Source organism: Nansenia antarctica (genome assembly GCF_963989245.1).
Source record: "Nansenia antarctica genome assembly, chromosome: 4".
Lineage (NCBI taxonomy): Eukaryota > Metazoa > Chordata > Actinopteri > Argentiniformes > Microstomatidae > Nansenia > Nansenia antarctica.
Window position 1 is genome coordinate 34,757,179 of NC_137689.1, and position 20,432 is coordinate 34,777,610.

Here is a 20,432-nt window from a genome sequence, read left to right on the forward strand (position 1 = left end):
TCTCTCTCTGTCTCTCTCTCTCCCCCCCCCCCCTCAGGTGTGAGCTGCTCAGACGAAGACGAGAAGCCTCGTAAGCGGAGGCGGACCAACTCCTCTAGCTCCTCCCCCGTGGTGCTGAAGGAGGTGCCCAAGATGGCCCCGCCCACCATGTCCAAGACCATCACCGTTCCGGTGAGCGGGAGTCCCAAGATGAGCAACATCATGCAGAGCATCGCCAACTCCCTGCCGCCGCACATGTCCCCGGTCAAGATCACCTTCACCAAGCCCACCACCCAGACCACCAACACCACCACGCAGAAGGTGAGCACCATACATATAGGTACACTCTAGTGTATAGGTAACACTTGCACTCTCACCGAGTACGGATTATGTTCTAGAGATAGAGTGCAATAAACAGGGTTCCCACGGGTCGTTGAAATCCTTGAAAGTTTGTGAATTTGAGAAAAAGAAATCAAGGTCTTAAAAAGTTTTTGGAAAATTGAAAGTGCTTGAATTCCTCTCTCTCTCTCTCTCTCTCTCTCTCTCTCTCTCTCTCTCTCTCTCTCTCTCTCACAAAAAAAGAAATCTTCAAAAATGTTTTACTAATGTTTTAGTTCGTCAACTAGTAAATAAGTCTCTGTATTGCTTAACTTTACACATATTTCACAATATATTGTTTTCCTGTGCTGTGGTAGAGAAGGCAAGAGACGTGTGTTCACACATTCTTAAAGCATTAAAAGCATTTTGGAACACAGCCCGTGCGCAGCAGTGCACGAACCTGTCCGTCGGTCTCGCTCACAGCCTCTTCTTGAACCGCCGTCGTAGTGTAGAGTGTGTAGAGTGTGTAGAGTGTGTAGAGTGTCTAGAGCAGGGGTCGGCAATAGGCGGCCCGTGGGCCATTGCTGGCCCGTCACCAATAATATTTGGCCCAGCAGATTATTTTGAGAATCCACTTTTTTTTTTTTTTTTTTTTTACAATATCGGACCGACAGTCCCACACCGCGCCTATAATGTCCGAATAGAGAATCTACCACCACCTGAATAATGCTTATTGTACTTTTATTCATGTTCATGAAACTTGAGACTGAGAGTGAATGACACAGGGACAGACAATCAGGCAGCGGGGTGCACCGAAGCGCACTGACGTTGAACCCCTCATAGTGAATCATAAGCAGGTGGACAAGGCGTGGTGCTGAAATAGCCGACATGCGGTGTGTGGTTTGAAAAAAAATAACATCAGCTCATTAAATCATTCAAACGTAATGTTTACGTATGTGACTGCAACACACATATGAACAGTAACAAAGCAAATTCTGTTTAATTTTCTGAAAAACATTGACAACAAAATCGGCGCAAAAGTGGTGGTAGGCCTATGCTCCTGAAACGACAGAGCAAACGCGCTATTAGGGATAATAAGTAAAATGAGCCATAAGCCATTCATTCAAAATATACAAAATACAATTAGGTTATTAAATACAATAACGACAGGCTTGGTACTCACTTAATGTGAAAAGTGGCATCTCCCATCGGTCACTATTTGCTTGATATCTGGTGATATTGACGTCACTTTAATCCGCATGCAGTTTATTTATTTTTTTTATGCATCTATCGATTCCTTCGTGCGTCTTTATCACATTCATTGAGGAAAAGGACGACTCGCATGTATAGAAAGGGAACATTGTGAGCAGGGAAGATGTGAGTCTCACACAACGGCTTTGCATTGATGAAACAGGTAGGATGAACGTATAGTTCGCTGTCCATTAGGGCTGCACGATTAATCGATTTTAAATCGAAATCGCGATTTGAAATGATGCGATTAGCTAATCGCAAAGCCTGCGATTTGCCTGCGATTTTTTTTTTTTTTTTTTTTACAATTTTTTTTTTTTTTTTTTTTTTTTTACCTTTATTTTACCAGGAAGTCACATTGAGATTAAAACCTCTTTTGGAAATTTGATCAGCACTCATGGAATGCCTCTTGTCCAATCAAATTACTTGGTCTCTTTATGACTTTGAACCCGGCGCTCTCAGAGCGAATTTACGAACGCAGGCATAGGTTGTGTCACGACAGTCAGTCCAATTATTATGAGACTTTGGGCTAACGTAACGGAGACAATTAGACACCACATGGCTTACTGGACGTATGATAAACGTTAGTATGTTATAATTGCGACAGGTAAGTGTACAATTTCACTATACTAACTGTACCAGCCAAGTGCATGTCGGTGCTGTTAGTCCAGCCTTAAACTTAGCTTAGCTAACTTGTAGTCTTCGAGACGGTAGCTTAGCTTAGCTACTCATGCTAACCCGGCGTTAAAGTACAGACACAGAGTTGACAGTCTCAGCAACCTGCGGGTTGGTGTTTATATAGTATAGCAGGCTTATGGATACATGGAAGTTAACTGTTCTGTTGTCAAACATGAATGTGTCCTGTATGCATAACCTCATACCATTCGTTCATACCAGCCGGCTTTAAAGACGCAGAGGTTAGCCTAGCCTAGCCTTGGGCTGAAGTATGTCACAGATTCCTAAGTCAAGGTGACGTGTGTCTGTGCTCCATAGTCAGAGACCACCATTCTATCATTCATCAGTTCGACTGTTGACCGAGTCATCTAGATGTGGTCCTTTCAGTTATAGTCACAGTGTATCCCCAAATGATCATTTTAATAGCTGGATCATCTTAGAAAGTAGCCACCTGTCTAGATGAGATGAGGTATATACAACATATATACAATTCATATCTTTTAAGTTCTCATCCTTGCATTAGAATTAGAGCAGTTAATAGTTTGATGGTATCATGTGGTAATGCTCTCTGAAAATAGGTGATAGACAGATTCATCCAATCACCTGCCAAGTATTTTTTGAAAGTACCTGCCCTTTTCCAAACAGCTTCCAATTAAGCTTTCCTAGATGGTTGTGTGAAACAAACCACCTGAGTCAGGTTAGTAATGCTCCATCACATGTTTTAATCTGAAGCTTGATTTTAAAGCAACCCAACTTTAAAGCAACCCAATGTAAGTTTAGTTCTTTCACTCGTAGCTCGGGCTGTGGGGGTGCTAGAGGAGGGAGCCTCTAAGTCCCCTGAAGACGTACAAACAAACTGCACGTTGATACGACCTTCCTAGCCGGAGATATGGCCACACTTTACAAAAACTCCCTTTTTTTTTTTTTTTTTTTTTTTTGCTATTTAAAAAAATAATAATCGCAAATTAATCGCAATCGCGATATCTGTCCAAATAATCGCAATTCGATTTTTTCCCCAAATCGTGCAGCCCTACTGTCCATTCCTGTTTAAATGCCCTGTTTTCACCGTCAACTTTCCTCTTTAGTCCTTTGGAGAGTGACATTATGTTTCTCTTGCTAGTTAGCAGGTTAAATGTTTAGCTAACTTCACCCGACACGCAAACAACCAATCCAATAATAAATAATGCAACCTTGTCTGGAGGAGGGGGGAATCATTCAGAATAAAAGTATGTTAAATAATTATTAGAATAAGTTAGGCTGCGATACATCGTCAGTCCACACATTTATTATTCCAAACTATGGAAAAGGGTGAAACTACGTTTCAACGTTGTTGAGAATCACAACACAAACTCACTAGTCAAGCCTACTACTGCAACGAAATGGATTGGACTGCTACCTAGTTAACTATAACACTACTTTACATTGTTAGCAGGCTCACAAAACAAGCTGTGTTAGTTGACTAGCGATGTGTACATTTCTCGAAAGAAAAGTCAAAGCATTAGAACGTGTCACATTTTTTAACAATCAATTACTTAAATTATCCTTTGATTATGTTCGGGCCCGCCATCTAGTGGCTAATTTTTTTTTGGACCCGAGGCCAAACCTAATTGCCGACCCCTGGTCTAGAGTGTCTAGAGTGTGTGAGCGATGAAATGATTTCATGTCGTACTGTGTGTGAGTTGTAAGATGGTCAGACTGTGTGCGAACCTCAACAAGTGTGGTTTACCCACATGTACAAAAGAAGAGATTTGGTGAGGCTGCATTCTCATTTTATGCACCCAGATTGTGGAATGCACTGCCAGTTTACATTAGGGATGCAACCTCAGCACATATGTTAAAGTCCAGGCTAAAAACCCATCTTTTTAATATTGCCTCTAAATGACTAAATAATTAAATTATGATTTATATAATGATTGGAGCACTTTGAGCTGCGACGTTTGCAGGAAAAGCGCTATTCAAATAAAATTTGTAATAATAAATTATTATTATTATTATCATTACTGTGTGTGCGAACCTCAATTAAGTGTGGTTTAAAGAGTTTCTAGCCTAACTCTCCCTCTCTCTTTCGTCAGGTGATCATCGTGACCACCTCGCCCAGCTCCAACTTTGTGCCTAACATCCTGTCCAAGTCCCACTCGCACAACTACGCGGCCGTGTCCAAGCTGGTGTCCACCTCCATGCTGACCTCCCCCCACCAGAAGCAGACGGTGGTGATCCCGGCCAACCCCGGCGCCGCCTCCTCCTCCTCGGCCGCCAACACCACGGTCGCCGTGACCGCTGTGGTGTCCTCCAGCCCCTCCTCGGTCATGTCCACCATAGCGCAGGGTAAGTTTGTGTCCTACACACGGTGAGATCAACGGAGATCAATGCAGGGTTCCCACGGGTCCTTGAAATCCTTGAAAGTTTGTGAATTTGAGAAAAAGAAATCAAGGTCTTAAAAGTTTTAGAAAATAGACATGGGTCATTGAAAGTGCTTGAATTCCCATCTCTCTCTCTCTAAAAAATAAAGAAATATATATATTCAAACATTTTTTACTTAGCTCGTGAACTAGTTCTGTCTCAAACTATGCCGTGTTGGGTCCTTGAATTTGAGGGAATTGAGTCTTGAAAGGTGCTTGAAAGGTGCTTGAAAGCTGCTTTCACCTTTATGTTTCAGAAGGTGTGGGAACACTGTCAATGCCTTCTTTTTTGGGGGGGGGATATGTTTAGAGGGCATTTCTGCTTTTTTATTGTGGGGGATAGTCGGAGCAGCGACCTTGCGATTATACGGTATTACGCATGAATGTGCCCCCTCCCACAGTGTTGCCTGTCAAAAGGATCTCACTTCTGGCGTGCCTTGTTTCCGATGTCATAAATCAGTCTTGTTCGAGAATGGTGCTATATTTCCAAAATGTAATTGAGAGAATATAGGATGTGATTGTACCTGTGGAGCTGAGCGTTGACCTCCCTTCTCCCTCCCCTGTGCCAGGCGGCTCGTCGGCCGTTGTGAAGGTGGCCTCCGCCCGGCTCCCCTCTCCTAAGACCATGGTGGGCTCGCCCACCCAGATCCTGGCCCAGTTCCCCAAGCAGCACCAGCAGTCCCCCAAGCAGCTGCAGCAGGGCTCCCCTATGGGGGCTGGTGCCATGGGCCAGGGACAGACCTCCACCACCACCCCCCCCGGCTCCAAGCCCACCATCCAGATCAAGCAGGAGTCAGGTAAGAACCAGAACATGGGCGGTCATGACTGTCACAAGCTGCACCCCGCCTTTGGAATAGACCTAAGCCACGCCCCCTTTGAAAACTCGGACAGTGACTGACTGACATGACATTGAATGACATTCAATGACTTACAATGGCAGGAGTTCAAATTTGTTGTTGTTGTTTTTTAAAGATGACAAGAATATTTAGTCTAGAAGCATTTCACCATCAGATATTAGCGAGTTGTTTGTCTGAGTTTTCTGCCAGTAGTGACTTTTGCTGTGATATGATTGGACAATTTCTATTTTGGGGTATGGCTTAGTGATAGGTCTATTTTCTCCCTCAACCACTCAGAGACTCACCCTCACTCTCCACTTTTAAATCCCACCTCAAAACCTACCTGTTCTCCCACGCATACAACCTTCCCTACCCCTAACCATCTCCCCAAACCCTGCCACCCCCCTCCCCCCCTGGACATTGCTGTGTTAATTGTTCCCTGTGCCTGTTCCTTAACTCTGTGTTCTATGTGCTCATATTGTCTGTTACTAGTTGTTTCTCTGTCTTCTGTTTTTCCCATATTGTCAGCGTCTTTGAGCCCCGGAAAAGCCCTATATAAATACAATGAATTATTATGATTATGATTATGATTATATTCCTGACGTACAGGCACCACACTGTCTGCGTTGCCATGTTTACTGAAAGGTTGTTTTCTTTCTGTTCAGGAGTGAAAATCATCACCCAGCAGATGCAGCCTAGTAAGATCCTGCCCAAGCCCTCCTCATCAGGCCTGGCCAGTAGCAGCTCCTCCCCCATCATGGTCGTCAGTAGCAACGGGGCCATCATGACGACCAAGCTGGTGTCCCAGCCCACGGGTATGGAAACCCCCCCAGTTCACTGACAGCACAGTACAGAACTACCCAAACATGTGCATGCAACTCAAGGACAGCAGATGGCAGCACTGCTTTGAACAATGGAATGTTCAGAAAGTGGTTGCTGGGATATGGCTAATTGCTGGTTAGGAATATAATAATTTGCATTCAACATAATGCTCTTGTACACGTTTCCCCCCCAAAATCCAGCATTTTCACACAATTATTATTTAAAAAGAAAAAAAAGTATGATCAAAGAGGCAATGTAATGGATAGTCTCTTCCTGTCATATATGTGTATAATGTATAATTAATATATAATAACTTTAATAATAATAATACAAAATATATAATAACACTTTTCTTTTGTTTTTTGTACAGGCACCCAGGCCACCTACTCGAGGCCCACTGTGAGTCCTACCATTGGGACCAGAATGACCACGCCCAGCGGGGCCACCTACGTCAAGACCACCAGTGGCAGCATCATCACGGTGGTGCCCAAGTCTCTGGCCACACTGGGCGGCAAGATCATCAGCAGCAACATCGTGTCTGGTCAGTGCTGTAGGACAGCCATGGCTATGGTCAGGGTCACTGACCTGGATGTGTTATCAGTGTTGATTGAACATCTGGCTGTGTTATCAGTGTTGATTGAACATCTGGTTGCAGAATGGGCGGCTGTGGCGCAGGAGGTAGAGCCGGCGTCTAATGATCGCAAGGTTGGCAGATCGGCGGTTTGAGCCCCGGCTGGCCACATGTCAAAGTGTCCTTGGGCAAGACACTGAACCCCAAATTGCTCCCAATGAGCGGGCCAGCGCCTTGCATGGTAGCTTGTCACCATTGGTGTGTGAATGTGTGTATGAACGGGTGAATGAGAGGCCATTGTAAAGCGCTTTGGAATAAGGCACTATATAAGTCAGTCCATTTACCATTTAGAATGTTACTATGACAGTGGCTTGGAAGATGAGATTTCTTCTCTAAAATGTTGTTTTCTTTGCCCCTCCATTTTCAGGCACGACAACTAAGATCACCACCATTCCCATGACATCCAAGCCTAACGTCATCGTAGTTCAGAAGACCACCGGTAAAGGCACGACCATCCAAGGGCTACCCGGGAAAAATGTTGTCACAACGCTGTTAAATGCAGGGGTCAGTTCAACATCGTTTATGTTATGTCATGTTGAGTCACAAGGCTGTTTTTGTGGTCATGTCACATTTTGTTTTACCCTTCATTGTCTTCAAGAAGTCCTTTTTGAGACCGAGCTATGTAAGACTACGGGCAATGTCATTAATCCTAAAAGTCCCTATCACTGGGGAAAATAGACTAATGTCATGTCTCCCTGTCATAGGGGGAGAAGAGCCTACAGGCTGTGTCTGGGGCAAAGCCAGCCATCATCACAGCCTCCAGACCCATCACAAAGATGATCGTCACCCAGCCCAAAGGCATGGGATCAGGGGTCCAGCCCACCACCACCACCAAGATCATCCCCACCAAGATCGTCTATGGACAGCAGGGGAAGACCCAGGTAAGCACCCACCATGTCTGTTCTTATCGTCCTCATTGTAAAAACAGAGCATATCAATTAATTTGATTGAATTGGGGAAAACGGACACTAGGTCATAGGGATGTACCTGAATCCGTTATTCAGAAAAGCACAGATAATGCGATGGAAACAGATTCTTCCCGAAGTTGCTTGTTATTATTCAGGGGGAAAAAGCCATCACGTCTGTCAGTCAGCCATTATGTTTCTTCAAGAAACGCGAACGCAGCTTCATTTGGAATTTAAAATTATTCCCTACAACTAAAGGATACCGTCACGCGCGGTATCAACCAATGAAAATGCGTAGGGGCGTGGACAGCATGCAAGATACGCCCCTATATTTGCATACAGATCTGATAAAGTGGAAAAGAAAGAATAGATGTGGAAAAGAAAGAATGAATGTGGAAAAGAAAGAATAAATGTGGAAAAGAAAGAATGAATGTGGAAAAGAAAGAATGAATGTGGAAAAGAAAGAATGAATATGGAAAACAAAGAATGAATGTGGAAAACAAAGAATGAATGCGTAAAAGAATAAATAAATATAGAAATGTATTTCCTTATTACTGTGTGTATTCATTCATTTATTTATTCATACATTCATTTATTTATCTATATATGTATTGTTAATTTTGACAGACTTGGTCCTCCATAGTGTGCAGGCTAGTCAGTCGTTTTGCATTAAAACACTTACTTCCAACTGACACTTAAGGCTGACTCGTTCCCATAGTAACACAGCTCTTAAATCAAGCTTAGCCAGGGGGGAAGTTGGCTGACTTTCTCTCCTCAAAATAAGTCAGTCTTAATTGTTATGCAACAGGCAGTCTTAATTAGACTGGTCTAACCTGAGAATAAGGCTTAGACCAGTCTTAATCTACGGTTTATGCAACTGGCCCCAGTTCAATGCTATCAGCTGTGATCTCCTTTATGAAAGAAAACAAACCCAATCCTTCATTCTAGTCATTCACCACTTAGGCCCAATCCCCATTCACCTAGCCCAGGGGTCGGCAACCTTAAATGTTGAAAGAGCCATATTGGACCAAAAAACAAAAAATCTGGAGCCGCAAAAAATGTAAAGCCTTATATAAGCCTTATAATGAAGGCCAGTGGCGCCGGCAGGATTCGATTTCATGGTACGCACAGAAACGTAACAAAACTAAATAGCGCAGACTAGCCTACAATATACATAGGTTGGATGATTGTATCACCTATTCATAGTTTGCAGTGACTGGCGCAGAGCCCTGGCGGCCAAAACATAGTGGAAACTCCGTAGAACTGCAGCACTGACCTGTCATTTTCCCACCTGTTTCAAGCAACGATTATTTAGATCACCTCTCAAAAGAAGAAAAACTAATATGTGAACAAACTACACATTTTGGACACTTGCGATCCATATAGAGCACCCGCCGCAGTATTTCAATCACTAAAAACAGCGAAGTCGCTGCCAGAGCTGCAGTTCGGTGATGTTTACATATATCTTGTGGAGAATCCTTCCCCTCACACTGCCGCCAGGATGAAAGCGTACAAAAGTACAGACAGTCATCTGTTTTTTCGATCTGGATGGGTCAATAATGCTAATGTTAGCTAGCTAGGTAGCTAAAGGACCTACACAACCAACTCCAAGCTGGTAGCGTCCACAAAAACAAACCATGTCAGAACGATTATGCAAAGATAATGACTAAAAATAGAATAACTAGGCTAGTCAAAGTCAAAGTCAGCTGTATTGTCAATCCAATATATGTACAGACATGGATTATATGTACAGTCAATCCAATATATGTACAGACACAAGATTAAAAAATAACTATATATACAAAAAATACTAGATAAAAGATTTGAAATGCGGTACAATGTACAGGGGTGGAATACAATATGAACAATGACAATAGTGCAATAGTGGTAATTGGCTCAGTATAATAGAGTAAAGTGGCTAAGTAAATAATTAAAATAATCAGTGTTTACTTGAGCTTATCTTTGAAATGTTCGCTGCAGAGACGTGTGTACTTTGATGGTTTGCCCTCCACAGGGACTGAGACACGTCTAATAGCACAAATCCACAATCTTCTCCTCTCTGGGTTCTTTTTCTGACGGAATTCTGTAGAAGCACAACCCAGGGTTGTCTCCTCGTCGGTTAGTGCACCCGATTGCACAGCAACTATCCAGCATTTTGTCAAACAACCAATTACTTGGTAAAAACCTGATAAAATAGCTGGCAGGCAGCGGAAGAAAGATTTGTTTTGCCCGCCAGGTGGGAGTTCCCCTTATGCCGTGACGACACGTACAAACAATATGGTGACAGCGCACCTCGAAATACAGATGAAAACAGCCCAGGTGACAGCGCACCTAACACATGGGGAAAACAAAGGGCCTATTTGGTGACACTGTGACAGCGCACCAGTACATAGGCTAGCACCGAAATGAGAGTTTTGCACTTACGACGGAGGACGAGGTAGCAGGCCTAGCTACATAGCTAGCTACCGTAGGGGGCTTCTCACCGTGTAGCTGACTGCTGCTGGCGCCTTCGCTGGTGTTGCTCTCCGCATATTTTCTTCCCTCTCCCAAATGCCTGAAGAAGGCTCAACTGTCTTTAATACATTTTCAAAATCACAGACACTAGACAGCTAATTAGGAAGCTAGTTGAGCTATAAATAATAATTTGAGCGCCAAAGATCAAATGAGTGACAAGTCAAGTCAAATCAAATCAAATCAAAGGTATTTACAGTAGTGACAGTGACGTAAACACCAATCATTGGCCTTTATGTAATGTTTCAAACTAACGGGTTGGGTGATTGGCTGAAGGCAACGTGAAAGAGTTTATTAAGCACGTTTATTACAGAAAAAAAAAATCCTTTAAAGAAAATTGTACGCAATTGTACAGGATTCCGGCTGCCGGGGCCACTGATGAAGGCAACACATGCTGTAAGTGTCTATATAAGATATATTACCCTACTATCAAAATGACTAAGTAGGCTACAAATACATAAGCCTTAGCACATATGCATACAACCGAATGCAAACGTATTGTGCTTTACAAAAGTGAAACACTAGGATAGCGTAAAGGGGATCTGGGGGGTTCCCCCCAATCCCCATTCACCTAGCCACTTTGGGGATTACAAGGGATGCTAGGGATGTCCCGATCCCATTTTTTCACTACCGATACCGATATCAATCCGATATTTGTATTTATTGTTTTACTCCTGAATAATAACAAATACTTCCCCAGTATATAGTCCACAACAACAGTTGGCTATTAAAGACTGCCAGCCTTTATTCAAGCAACAAAAACAGTACTCTACAGTACTCAGTGACCAACTGGTTTAAAGTTAAAACAATTTAAACAGCAGCATTCAGCATTGTAGAAAAAAAAGAGTGACTGTCTGATTTCTAGTTTTAGTGCCTTCAGGTTTTTATTCTATTTATCTTCTCTTACAAATGGCAAATCAATTATAGCACCCTTTTTTAAAGTGTAGCCTAGTGACGCCCGCTGGTGAGACCATAAACCAGTCGCAGAATCAATACAATACAACAATATCTGGTTTTCGTTTTTTCCATAACAGGCAACTTGAAGTTTTAAAGTACCCACTCGATATAATATACAACAGTTTAACACTAGAACAGCCGTGAGGTGTTAAACAGCACCAGTGAGTACAAAAAAAATTCTACCTTTGCACTCGATCACATTTCAGGACCCTCCTTTCATGACTTTTCCTAGATATGTGCGTTCTACCACCCAGCATTTTTACATTTTCAAAATCGAGTTAGTATAAAGCGTTTTAGCAGTATTTCTGTGTGTGTCTGTGTATTTGTGGCTGCCATCTTTTTCTCCAAGCCTGCAATTCTCTTTTATATCAGCAGAGGTAGCAAGGGGGCACACACTGTGCTCAAATTCAGGCTTCAGTGCTGAATGAGACACAGTGCATAAGACTGATATTTGTGTTTATATATAGGCTACAATAACAATCAAAATAAGATATGTATATGTGCAGACAGTTATGAAAATGATAAACTGTACAGTATGTCTCCCAATCAATGTTCGTTCAGACAATACAACCAAAGGCGTAAAAATACTGATGTTCTCATAATGTAATTATAGATATAGCTAAATTAGACTGTAGACTGCTATGGAGGTATATTGAAACCAATATATAGATTATATATATAGATTATATATACAACCTGATTGGATTAAATAAGATTCTGTTGTGATTGTGTTGACATTGTTGTGATTGCAAAATAAATCTTGGTTATGTAATGTGTAAAGAACATGATGACACGAATGCCTATTATGATGATATGCAAAAGGGACAATCTGTCTATGAATCTTGAACAATCACCGGTTGAATATGCTAATATAGGAACAGTGCCTAAAACCCCACTTCAAAAGGTTGTTATTCAAAGGCAGCATCCAAAGCCTACTAACACATTGCACAGTAAAAGAGAACATGATCAAATGTCAACAATGAATAATCAGTCAACAATGGATAATCTTATCAATCAAGACACCATGTCCAATGTAGAGCAAAAACATGACATCGCTGATATCCTTCTTACTCAGCAGAAACTTGCTTTACTTCCTGTGAGGGAAATGAATACATTTGATGGAGACCCAATGAATTTCCTACCCTTTATGCGTGCTTTTGAACATTGTATTGAGGACAAGACAAGTAGCAATCCAGACAGGCTTTATTTCCTGGAACAGTGCACCACTGGACAGTCACGAGACTTGGTGCGTAGCTGCATGCATATGCAACCAGACAGAGGCTATGCTGAAGCTAAGAAGCTAGTAGTAGTAATAGTAGGCAATTGTTTATCACAGATGAATCCTGACAATTGATGGTTGATGCATGGGGGAGGGTCATCTTATTCTCAATGATCTCTTTCTGATCGTTTCCGATCACCACACAAAGGATGCCTCCAACAAGCCCTTCAAACCATCCCCCACCAGAAAAGTTGTACTTACAGGAAAGTAAGGAGAAGAAGGGAGAGTATATTGACAATTGATAATAAGATATTGATAATGTATTTCGCTGTCGACCAAAATCGTTTGAAATGACGTGCTTGTGCATTGAATGACACTATGTACAGCGCCGTCAATTTTTAAATAATGCAATAGGCTATATATATGAATGTTCAGTTGTGATATGAAGTAGCCAACAATTCTCATGTCGACCATGATAATAATAGGCTACAACAAGGTTGTACATAGATATACGCTGATTCATATTTGGATAGTTGATTTTGGCACCATTGTATAGTAGCCAATTGCAGAGAGTATACATTATTTTGTTTGTTTACTGCACATTATAAATGAAATGATGTGTATTAATTATTTTGTTTGTTTGAATCCTCACTGTGTTCATGTGTCTGCTGATGTTAGGGCCGGCGTGAAGTTCACGACAAATAAACAGACTTTGTGAAGCTCATAACTATGATAACACAATATTGCAATATTTATTACTATTCTTTTTTAATAATGATAATCAACTTTCATTCATTAGTAAAGCTCCCGCAGTCTCAATCAATCTCCTCTCCATATATAGCATTTAATCTGTTCCATAGTTCGTTCTCAGCTGACTCAAGCTTCATATCAGATTGCTCTAATAATTTCCCCACTTCTCTGCTTATAGGAACTTTATGCATTTTAGAGAAACATGCAGAGCATGTATTTGACAAAGAAACGTGTAGGCTAAGAACTAGTTTCTAAAGTGAGTTACAATCACTTGATGGTTGATACACGGGGAGGGTAATCTTATTGATCGTTTCCCATTAGCAAACAATAGCTGCCAATTCATGAGCGAGCCAAGCGGGTTTCAAAGCTGCCAAGCGGGTTTCAAAGCTGCCAAGCAGGTTTCAACGCTTACAAGCTTACAGCAGTCGATTGTCTGCTGATGTTACGGGCACGGCCGGCGTGAAGTTCACGACAAATAAACAGACGTTATCACTGTGAAGCTCATAACTATGATAACACAATATTGCAATATTTATTACTATTATTTTTGTATAATAATAATCAACCATCATTCGTTAGTAATGAAAACTCCCGCAGTTCCGATCAATCTCCTCTCCACTTTACACATTACATAACCAAGATCTCTTTTGACATCACAACAATGTCAACACAATCACAACAGAATCTTATTTTATCCAACCAGGTTTTATATTTTGATTATGACATCATGTCTTTCAACATTGTCACACTTTTCATTACACACATTAGCGGCATCAAAAATGATGGGCTGGGCGTGCGAGGGAGCGTGCTTATTCTGGCAGATTGTGAAATATTAAAACCAATAACATTCTGAATGATTTATCATTCTGTACTCTTTCTCTCCTTTCTTTCATGTATTTTCTTTTCTTTTTCTCAATTAGTAGTCTCCTAATCTCGCTACAGTTTGAGCGAGACTGTAACTGTCATTGTTTGAATGAATGAATGAATGGTCTTTATTTGTCATTGATATAGTACAGGTACCAAACAACGAAATTTGGGAGGGGGGGCTCCCCTGGTGCTAGGAAACTAGGTGCTAGGAACTGGTGCTATAACTGTGTTCATGTTATAATGTTTAGTGAACGAACAATTGTTAGGTGTTTGCCACAAATCGGAATTATCTTGCCGTGAAATGTGTACATCAAATAACATGATGTCGGCGATCTACTAGAACTGCGGGACGACTGCAATGTAGGCTACCATATATATCTGCCATATCATACCGTTTTATATTGAAAAATATGATGGTAAATAAATACATGTGGGACCGATGTATGATATGGCAGAGGTGTGGTGTGTATCAGTCTGTCTCGTTCCAGCGAGTCAACTCGTGTTGACTCAATAAGACATGCGCTTGATGGGGGAGGGTTGATGGCTCTCGATCGTTTCCGATCAATGAACAAAGACATCGGGTTCCCCCCGCTCCACCACGTTTCAACGGTGTGTTTCTGTAACCATTTTCTCCTCGTTGCATAAAACAAATTTAGACCACTATATAAATATAGACCACTATTTATAAATAATAATCCACAGATAGGCACAGTCACAGTGCTACATGAAAATATCTAGCCACAGACCACATATCATAGCTCCGCCCTATATGTATTTATCATAATATTTCTCAATATAAAACGGAGATACTACGATATATGGCAGATATATGTATGGTATATTATGGCAGTTTCTGGCGCCTGTCCCGTTCTGTTGTTCAAAGAATATAATATAAAACGCATCACATGTTTGTCATTGTGTGAAAATGTTTCTGTAGCGAAGAGCCTTGGTTCAATCTGGAGCTGATCAACTCCGGACGGCAATAGCACGTTGTGGGTGCAATTGTGCAAGAATAACACTATTTACAGCGCTGTCATTTATTGCTATATTTATTACTGTTATATATAAATGTGAACATTACAGATACCTGGTCAACACAGCTTGGGATTCCAAGGAAATTACTTGGAACTATGTGTGAAAGGGACAACATTGCAATATATATTACAGTTATTTTTTAATAATGATAATCAACTTTCATTCGTTAGTAATGAAAACTCCCGCAGTCTCGATCAATCTCCTAGATCAATCTCCTCTCCACTTACGTTACATACATGCATACGTTATTATGCTCTGTCTGTCCCCACTTCTCTGGAACTGCATTTTTTTCTCTTCTTGGGTGACATCGCCATCCAGCGGTTTTTGTAGGTCAGTACACACTCCCCCATTGTGAAGACTGGTCGTGTGATTCCACACCTCGTCGCGCTTTAGTAGGTAAAAAAACGGCGCGCCCCTAGTGTTAACGATCACTAAATACTTATAATCTGTGGGTTGGATTCACTGTTGCCGGAGGCTACCAGTAAGTGATACATGATACACTTGTGAACATACTTTCGTTTTAGAACGTGTTCAAAAGCAAGAACTGTAGCATGCCTCTCTCGATGTACCACTGTTAGCCGCTAGCTGCAGCGTTTGTTGTTGTGGTTTGATCAGTCACCTTTCTCCTGTCGCATTCCCGACAGGAGAAACATTTGAATGTGCACCAACATTCAAATACTCCTGTCGTCTTGAATTTTTTTCCGATTTCAATGTATGACGTATCGTTTGAAAGCTTACCATCTGTAGTTTCAGACTATGTAAACAACCGAAAAATTACTTAAGCAAATCATAATGTCTGTAGATGATTCGCAATGCATCCTGGGACCAAGCAGCATGGCTCCGAATCTAGTCTGCTGCTCAAATTTCTCCAAACGAAGCCGTGGATAGCCCTCCCCCTACCCCCTAGCCCTCGATGAAATATGAATTGGGACACCCCTACCCTAAACGTGAACGAGCAAAACGCAGCCATAGGGGTAAACTGGGATTGGGCCTTAGTACCTAGCAGGGCTGCCAAGTTTCACCCAAAGTTTGGAGTGAGAGTTTTTGGCGGTGGAGCGACCCAAAACTGTGCACGTTTTGGCAGCGGTGGCCCCTCTCTCCCACCCAATTATTTGTGCTAGTTTCCTGCAATTTTACATGTAGTTCATAATAAACCAGCACAAGAAATGAAAATAATTTGAATATTTGATAAAACAAGACAAATTCAGACAATACAGTGGGGCAAAAAAGTATTTAGTCAGCCACCAATTGTGCAAGTTCTCCCACTTAAAAAGATGAGAGAGGCCTGTCATTTTCATCATAGGTACACTTCAACTATGAGAGACAAAATTTGAAAAAGAAATCCAGAAAATCACATTGTCTGATTTTTAAAGAATGTATTTGCAAATTATGGTGGAAAATAAGTATTTGGTCAATAACAAAAGTTCATCTCAATACTTTGTTATATACCCTTTGTTGGCAATGACAGAGGTCAAACGTTTTCTGTAAGTCTTCACAAGGTTTTCACACACTGTTGCTGTTATTTTGGCCCATTCCTCCATGCAGATCTCCTCTAGAGCAGTGATGTTTTGGGGCTGTCGCTGGGCAACACAGACTTTCAACTCCCTCCAAAGATTTTCTATGGGGTTGAGATCTGGAGACTGGCTAGGCCACTCCAGGACCTTGAAATGCTTCTTACGAAGCTACTCCTTCGTTGCCCGGGCGGTGTGTTTGGGATCATTGTCATGCTGAAAGACCCAGCCACGTTTCATCTTCAATGCCCTTGCTGATGGAAGGAGGTTTTCACTCAAAATATCACGATACATGGCCCCATTAATTCTTTCCTTTACACGGATCAGTCGTCCTGGTCCCTTTGCAGAAAAACAGCCCCAAAGCATGATGTTTCCACCCCCATGCTTCACAGTAGGTATGGTGTTCTTTGGATGCAACTCAGCATTCTTTCTCCTCCAAACACGACGAGTTGAGTTTTTACCAAAAAGTTATATTTTGGTTTCATCTGACCATATGACATTTCATATGACAGTCTTTTATACTGATAACGAGTGGAGGACAGAGGAGCCTCTTAAAGAAGAAGTTACAGGTCTGTGAGAGCTTGTTTGTAGGTGACCTAATACTTATTTTACAGAGGAATTTACCAATTAATTCATAAAAAATCCTACAATGTGATTTCCTAAAGAGATCGCCATAACCACCCTGAGACCTGACTTGGTTCTCTGGTCCCCTTCTCTAAAAAAGGTGTACATCATTGAACTAACCGTACCCTGGGAGGACGCAGTGGATGAAGCTTACGAGCGGAAACATCTACGCTATGCTGAGCTCGCCGCCGAAGCACAACACCGCGGCTGGAACACTGAAGTCCGCCCAGTGGAGGTGGGGTGCAGAGGGTTTGTGGCAAGATCTACCACCAGATTGTTTACAGACCTGGGAATCAGAGGCCAAAGCCTGCGTTCAGCCATCAAAGCTGCATCGGAAGCAGCCGAAAGAAGCAGCCAGTGGCTTTTTATGAGAAGGAAAGATCCCTGCTGGGCCCCGAAGTAGCCAACCAGAAGGTATGCGGTCAGCTTAGGCCTGACTCAGGGAAAAGGACGCCCCTGCCTTGCATAGTCTCATGAGACGTCAGCCATTCTCATGACGAATTAGGATTGACGCAAGTTCGGGGCTGATCCCCCTGAGCTGGCCACCTCTGGCGAGGGTGTATAGTGTGATGGCCGAAACACCCCATGACCTGGAGGAACACTACTGATGATGCGTCCGAAATTAAACCTAACCCCAGCCCCCCCCCCCCCCCCCCGCATGAACCACTCACCACTAGGGGTGCAACGGTTCTCGGTTTTTTTACGGACGGTACGGTTTGCGTTCCACGGCTCAATTCACTAGTGAACCGTGACGGTTTTCGGTTTATGCTGCGATTTGGCTGCGTTCGTAAATTAGCTCTGAGAGCGCCGCAACAGTTTGAGGAAGCCCCGGATTCCTACAAGTCTGCGGTGTGGGGTCAATTCGCTTTTCCCGTTGAATACGACAATAAGGGGGGGAAAACAGTGGACAGAAATATTACTGTCTGCAAGCTCTGCTTAAAGCGTGTGCCATATGCAAATGGTTGCACCTCTAACATGAACCAGCATATTCGCCGCTACCACTCAACGATAACACTGACTGGGAGCAGGAAAGCCAGTCAGGTAGCGTCAGTGAGCAGACAGCAGTCTCTCTCTGATGCGTTCGGACAGACGTACACTACCACTTCAGAGAAACACAAAAAAATAACCAATGCAGTGGGGATGTTCATTGCAAAGGATTTGCAGCCCTTTTCGGTGGTTGGAGATTTGGGTTTTCGAAATCTGATAAAAACTCTCGAGCCCCGTTACAGTGTCCCCTCCCGTACATCATTCAGCACCAAAATAATCCCCGGTATTTACCAAACAACGCGCAGAGGCATTGAAGACGATTTGGCAAAAACACAGAGCTTTGCACTGACTACGGAGGGTTGGACCTCCCGGGCAACGGAGAGTTACCTCACTGTCACGGTCCACTACATGTCACCGGATTGGGAGATGCAGAGCGCAGTACTGCAAACTCGTCCACTATACGAAAGCCATACCAGCGCGCACCTGGCAGAGGAACTAACAAATGCAGTGACTGAGTGGAAGTTGGAGAGGCCAAACATAACAATTCCCGTAACAACAGACAACGCAGCAAATATCGTAAATGCGATCCATGAAGCTGGTGGACTGGGGCCACAGATCCGGCTTTGCGCACGTCGTAAATCTCGCCGCCAAGAAGGCAGTGGCAATAACCCCGGTGTCCCGCCTCCTGGGTAAGATCAGACATGCAGTCACTTTCTTCAACAAAAGCACCACAGCCCACCATATTCTGACAATTAAACAAGATATGTTAGACTTACCAAAACACAAATTAATCCACGATGTCGCAACTCGTTGGAATACAACACATGACATGTTGGAACGCTATGTGGAAAGTGTTACTTTTGTAGTGTGAATTTGTTTTCCTCCTGTTTGTATACGGGCTACCAGCTGTCAAGGCTAAAGTGCACTTTTACTTTCGAAAGTGTTTATTTATTTTTGGACATTTGAAAGTGTTTTTTGTTTATATACAATTATATATACATTATATACATAACATATACATGTGTATGTTAAAGTTCCATATTATGTATAAGCAAAATAAAGTAAAGTAACAGTTTGTAAATAAATAGTAGCATTTGTTTCTGAACCGAACCGTACCGAAAACCGTGACCCAAAATACCGAACCGTACCGAACCGTGGGCCAACTGAACCGTTGCACCCCTACTCACCACCAAGACGACACACACGCACACACACACACTCTCACGTACGTGCCTGCACAAAGGAATTTACATCTTATCCTGTGTTTCATAAATCTGAGTAACTGGGCACTGAGTCCAGTGACCGCTGAGAAAGATCAGCTGACGACAGGGGAAAGTCCTTGTGGCGGCATGGAGAGACAGCTGACGGGAGGGAATAGACCCCTCTGGGACGGGCATGGGCTAGCTTCCCATGCTTGTAGTTTCCCATGTCTTTGACATGTTGGATTCACCCGCTATAGCTACGAAAAGACAACAAAAGAGAACACCCCTAGAGTCTGCGAGAGCGGGGGCGGAAGATAACTCATCGGCTGACTTTATGGTAACAGACCCTGGACCGGAAACGACTATGAGTATCGGGAGCACAGTGCAAGAGAGTGCCACAACAGTTGCCCTAGCTACAGCCACGTCAACGGGCCACAAACAGCAGATATGTCCCGGTGGTTGGAGGAAGAATACATCCTACCGGGGGTTGAGAATTCACCAAGGAAAGATGAAGTGTTTGACAGAGGAGAGACAGAGGCCTCGCGTTGGTTACTTTCTGCGAAAGGAATCGAATAAGTCGAATGAAGTACAGCAACTGGACGCAAACCATAGCTTGCAGTACATCAGTACCACTGTCGTGGAGGAAGAAAACACAGAGGGGATAACAACAGTGGTAGAACCGACCCAACCCCCTAGACTTGTAGTCGAAAAGAGACTAGCAGGGCATAGACTGCATGTGAAGTGGCCTGGTGCCGGGGATAAGAAGCTGTGGGAAACTATCAATACTGACCTGACCCTGTCTCTTGAGCAACTTAAAGGGGCAGTGGAAAAGAAGTTGGTGAGAATGGGGGATATCATCTACCAGTATGGGGCAGAACGCTTTGGAGTGCAAGAAAGGAAAGGCGGGAAAGATGTTCCAACTGCACCCGTTTCCAGGAGGCAACAGGAGATCCAGC

The 20,432-nt window shown here is 42.8% G+C and overlaps 1 protein-coding gene across 1 annotated transcript in view; it reads left to right on the top strand.

The window, feature by feature from the left end:
• Positions 1–20,432, top strand: part of emsy (EMSY transcriptional repressor, BRCA2 interacting) — a gene marked incomplete at its 5' end in the record, with an annotated part of 95,300 nt that overhangs the window by 35,871 nt on the left and 38,997 nt on the right. The window contains 7 exons of the mRNA XM_080528247.1: positions 38–300; positions 4,293–4,545; positions 5,189–5,416; positions 6,121–6,270; positions 6,648–6,818; positions 7,276–7,412; positions 7,613–7,789. Coding sequence (XP_080384373.1) covers positions 38–300; positions 4,293–4,545; positions 5,189–5,416; positions 6,121–6,270; positions 6,648–6,818; positions 7,276–7,412; positions 7,613–7,789 — 1,379 coding nt within the window. The remainder of the gene's footprint in view (positions 1–37; positions 301–4,292; positions 4,546–5,188; positions 5,417–6,120; positions 6,271–6,647; positions 6,819–7,275; positions 7,413–7,612; positions 7,790–20,432) is intronic.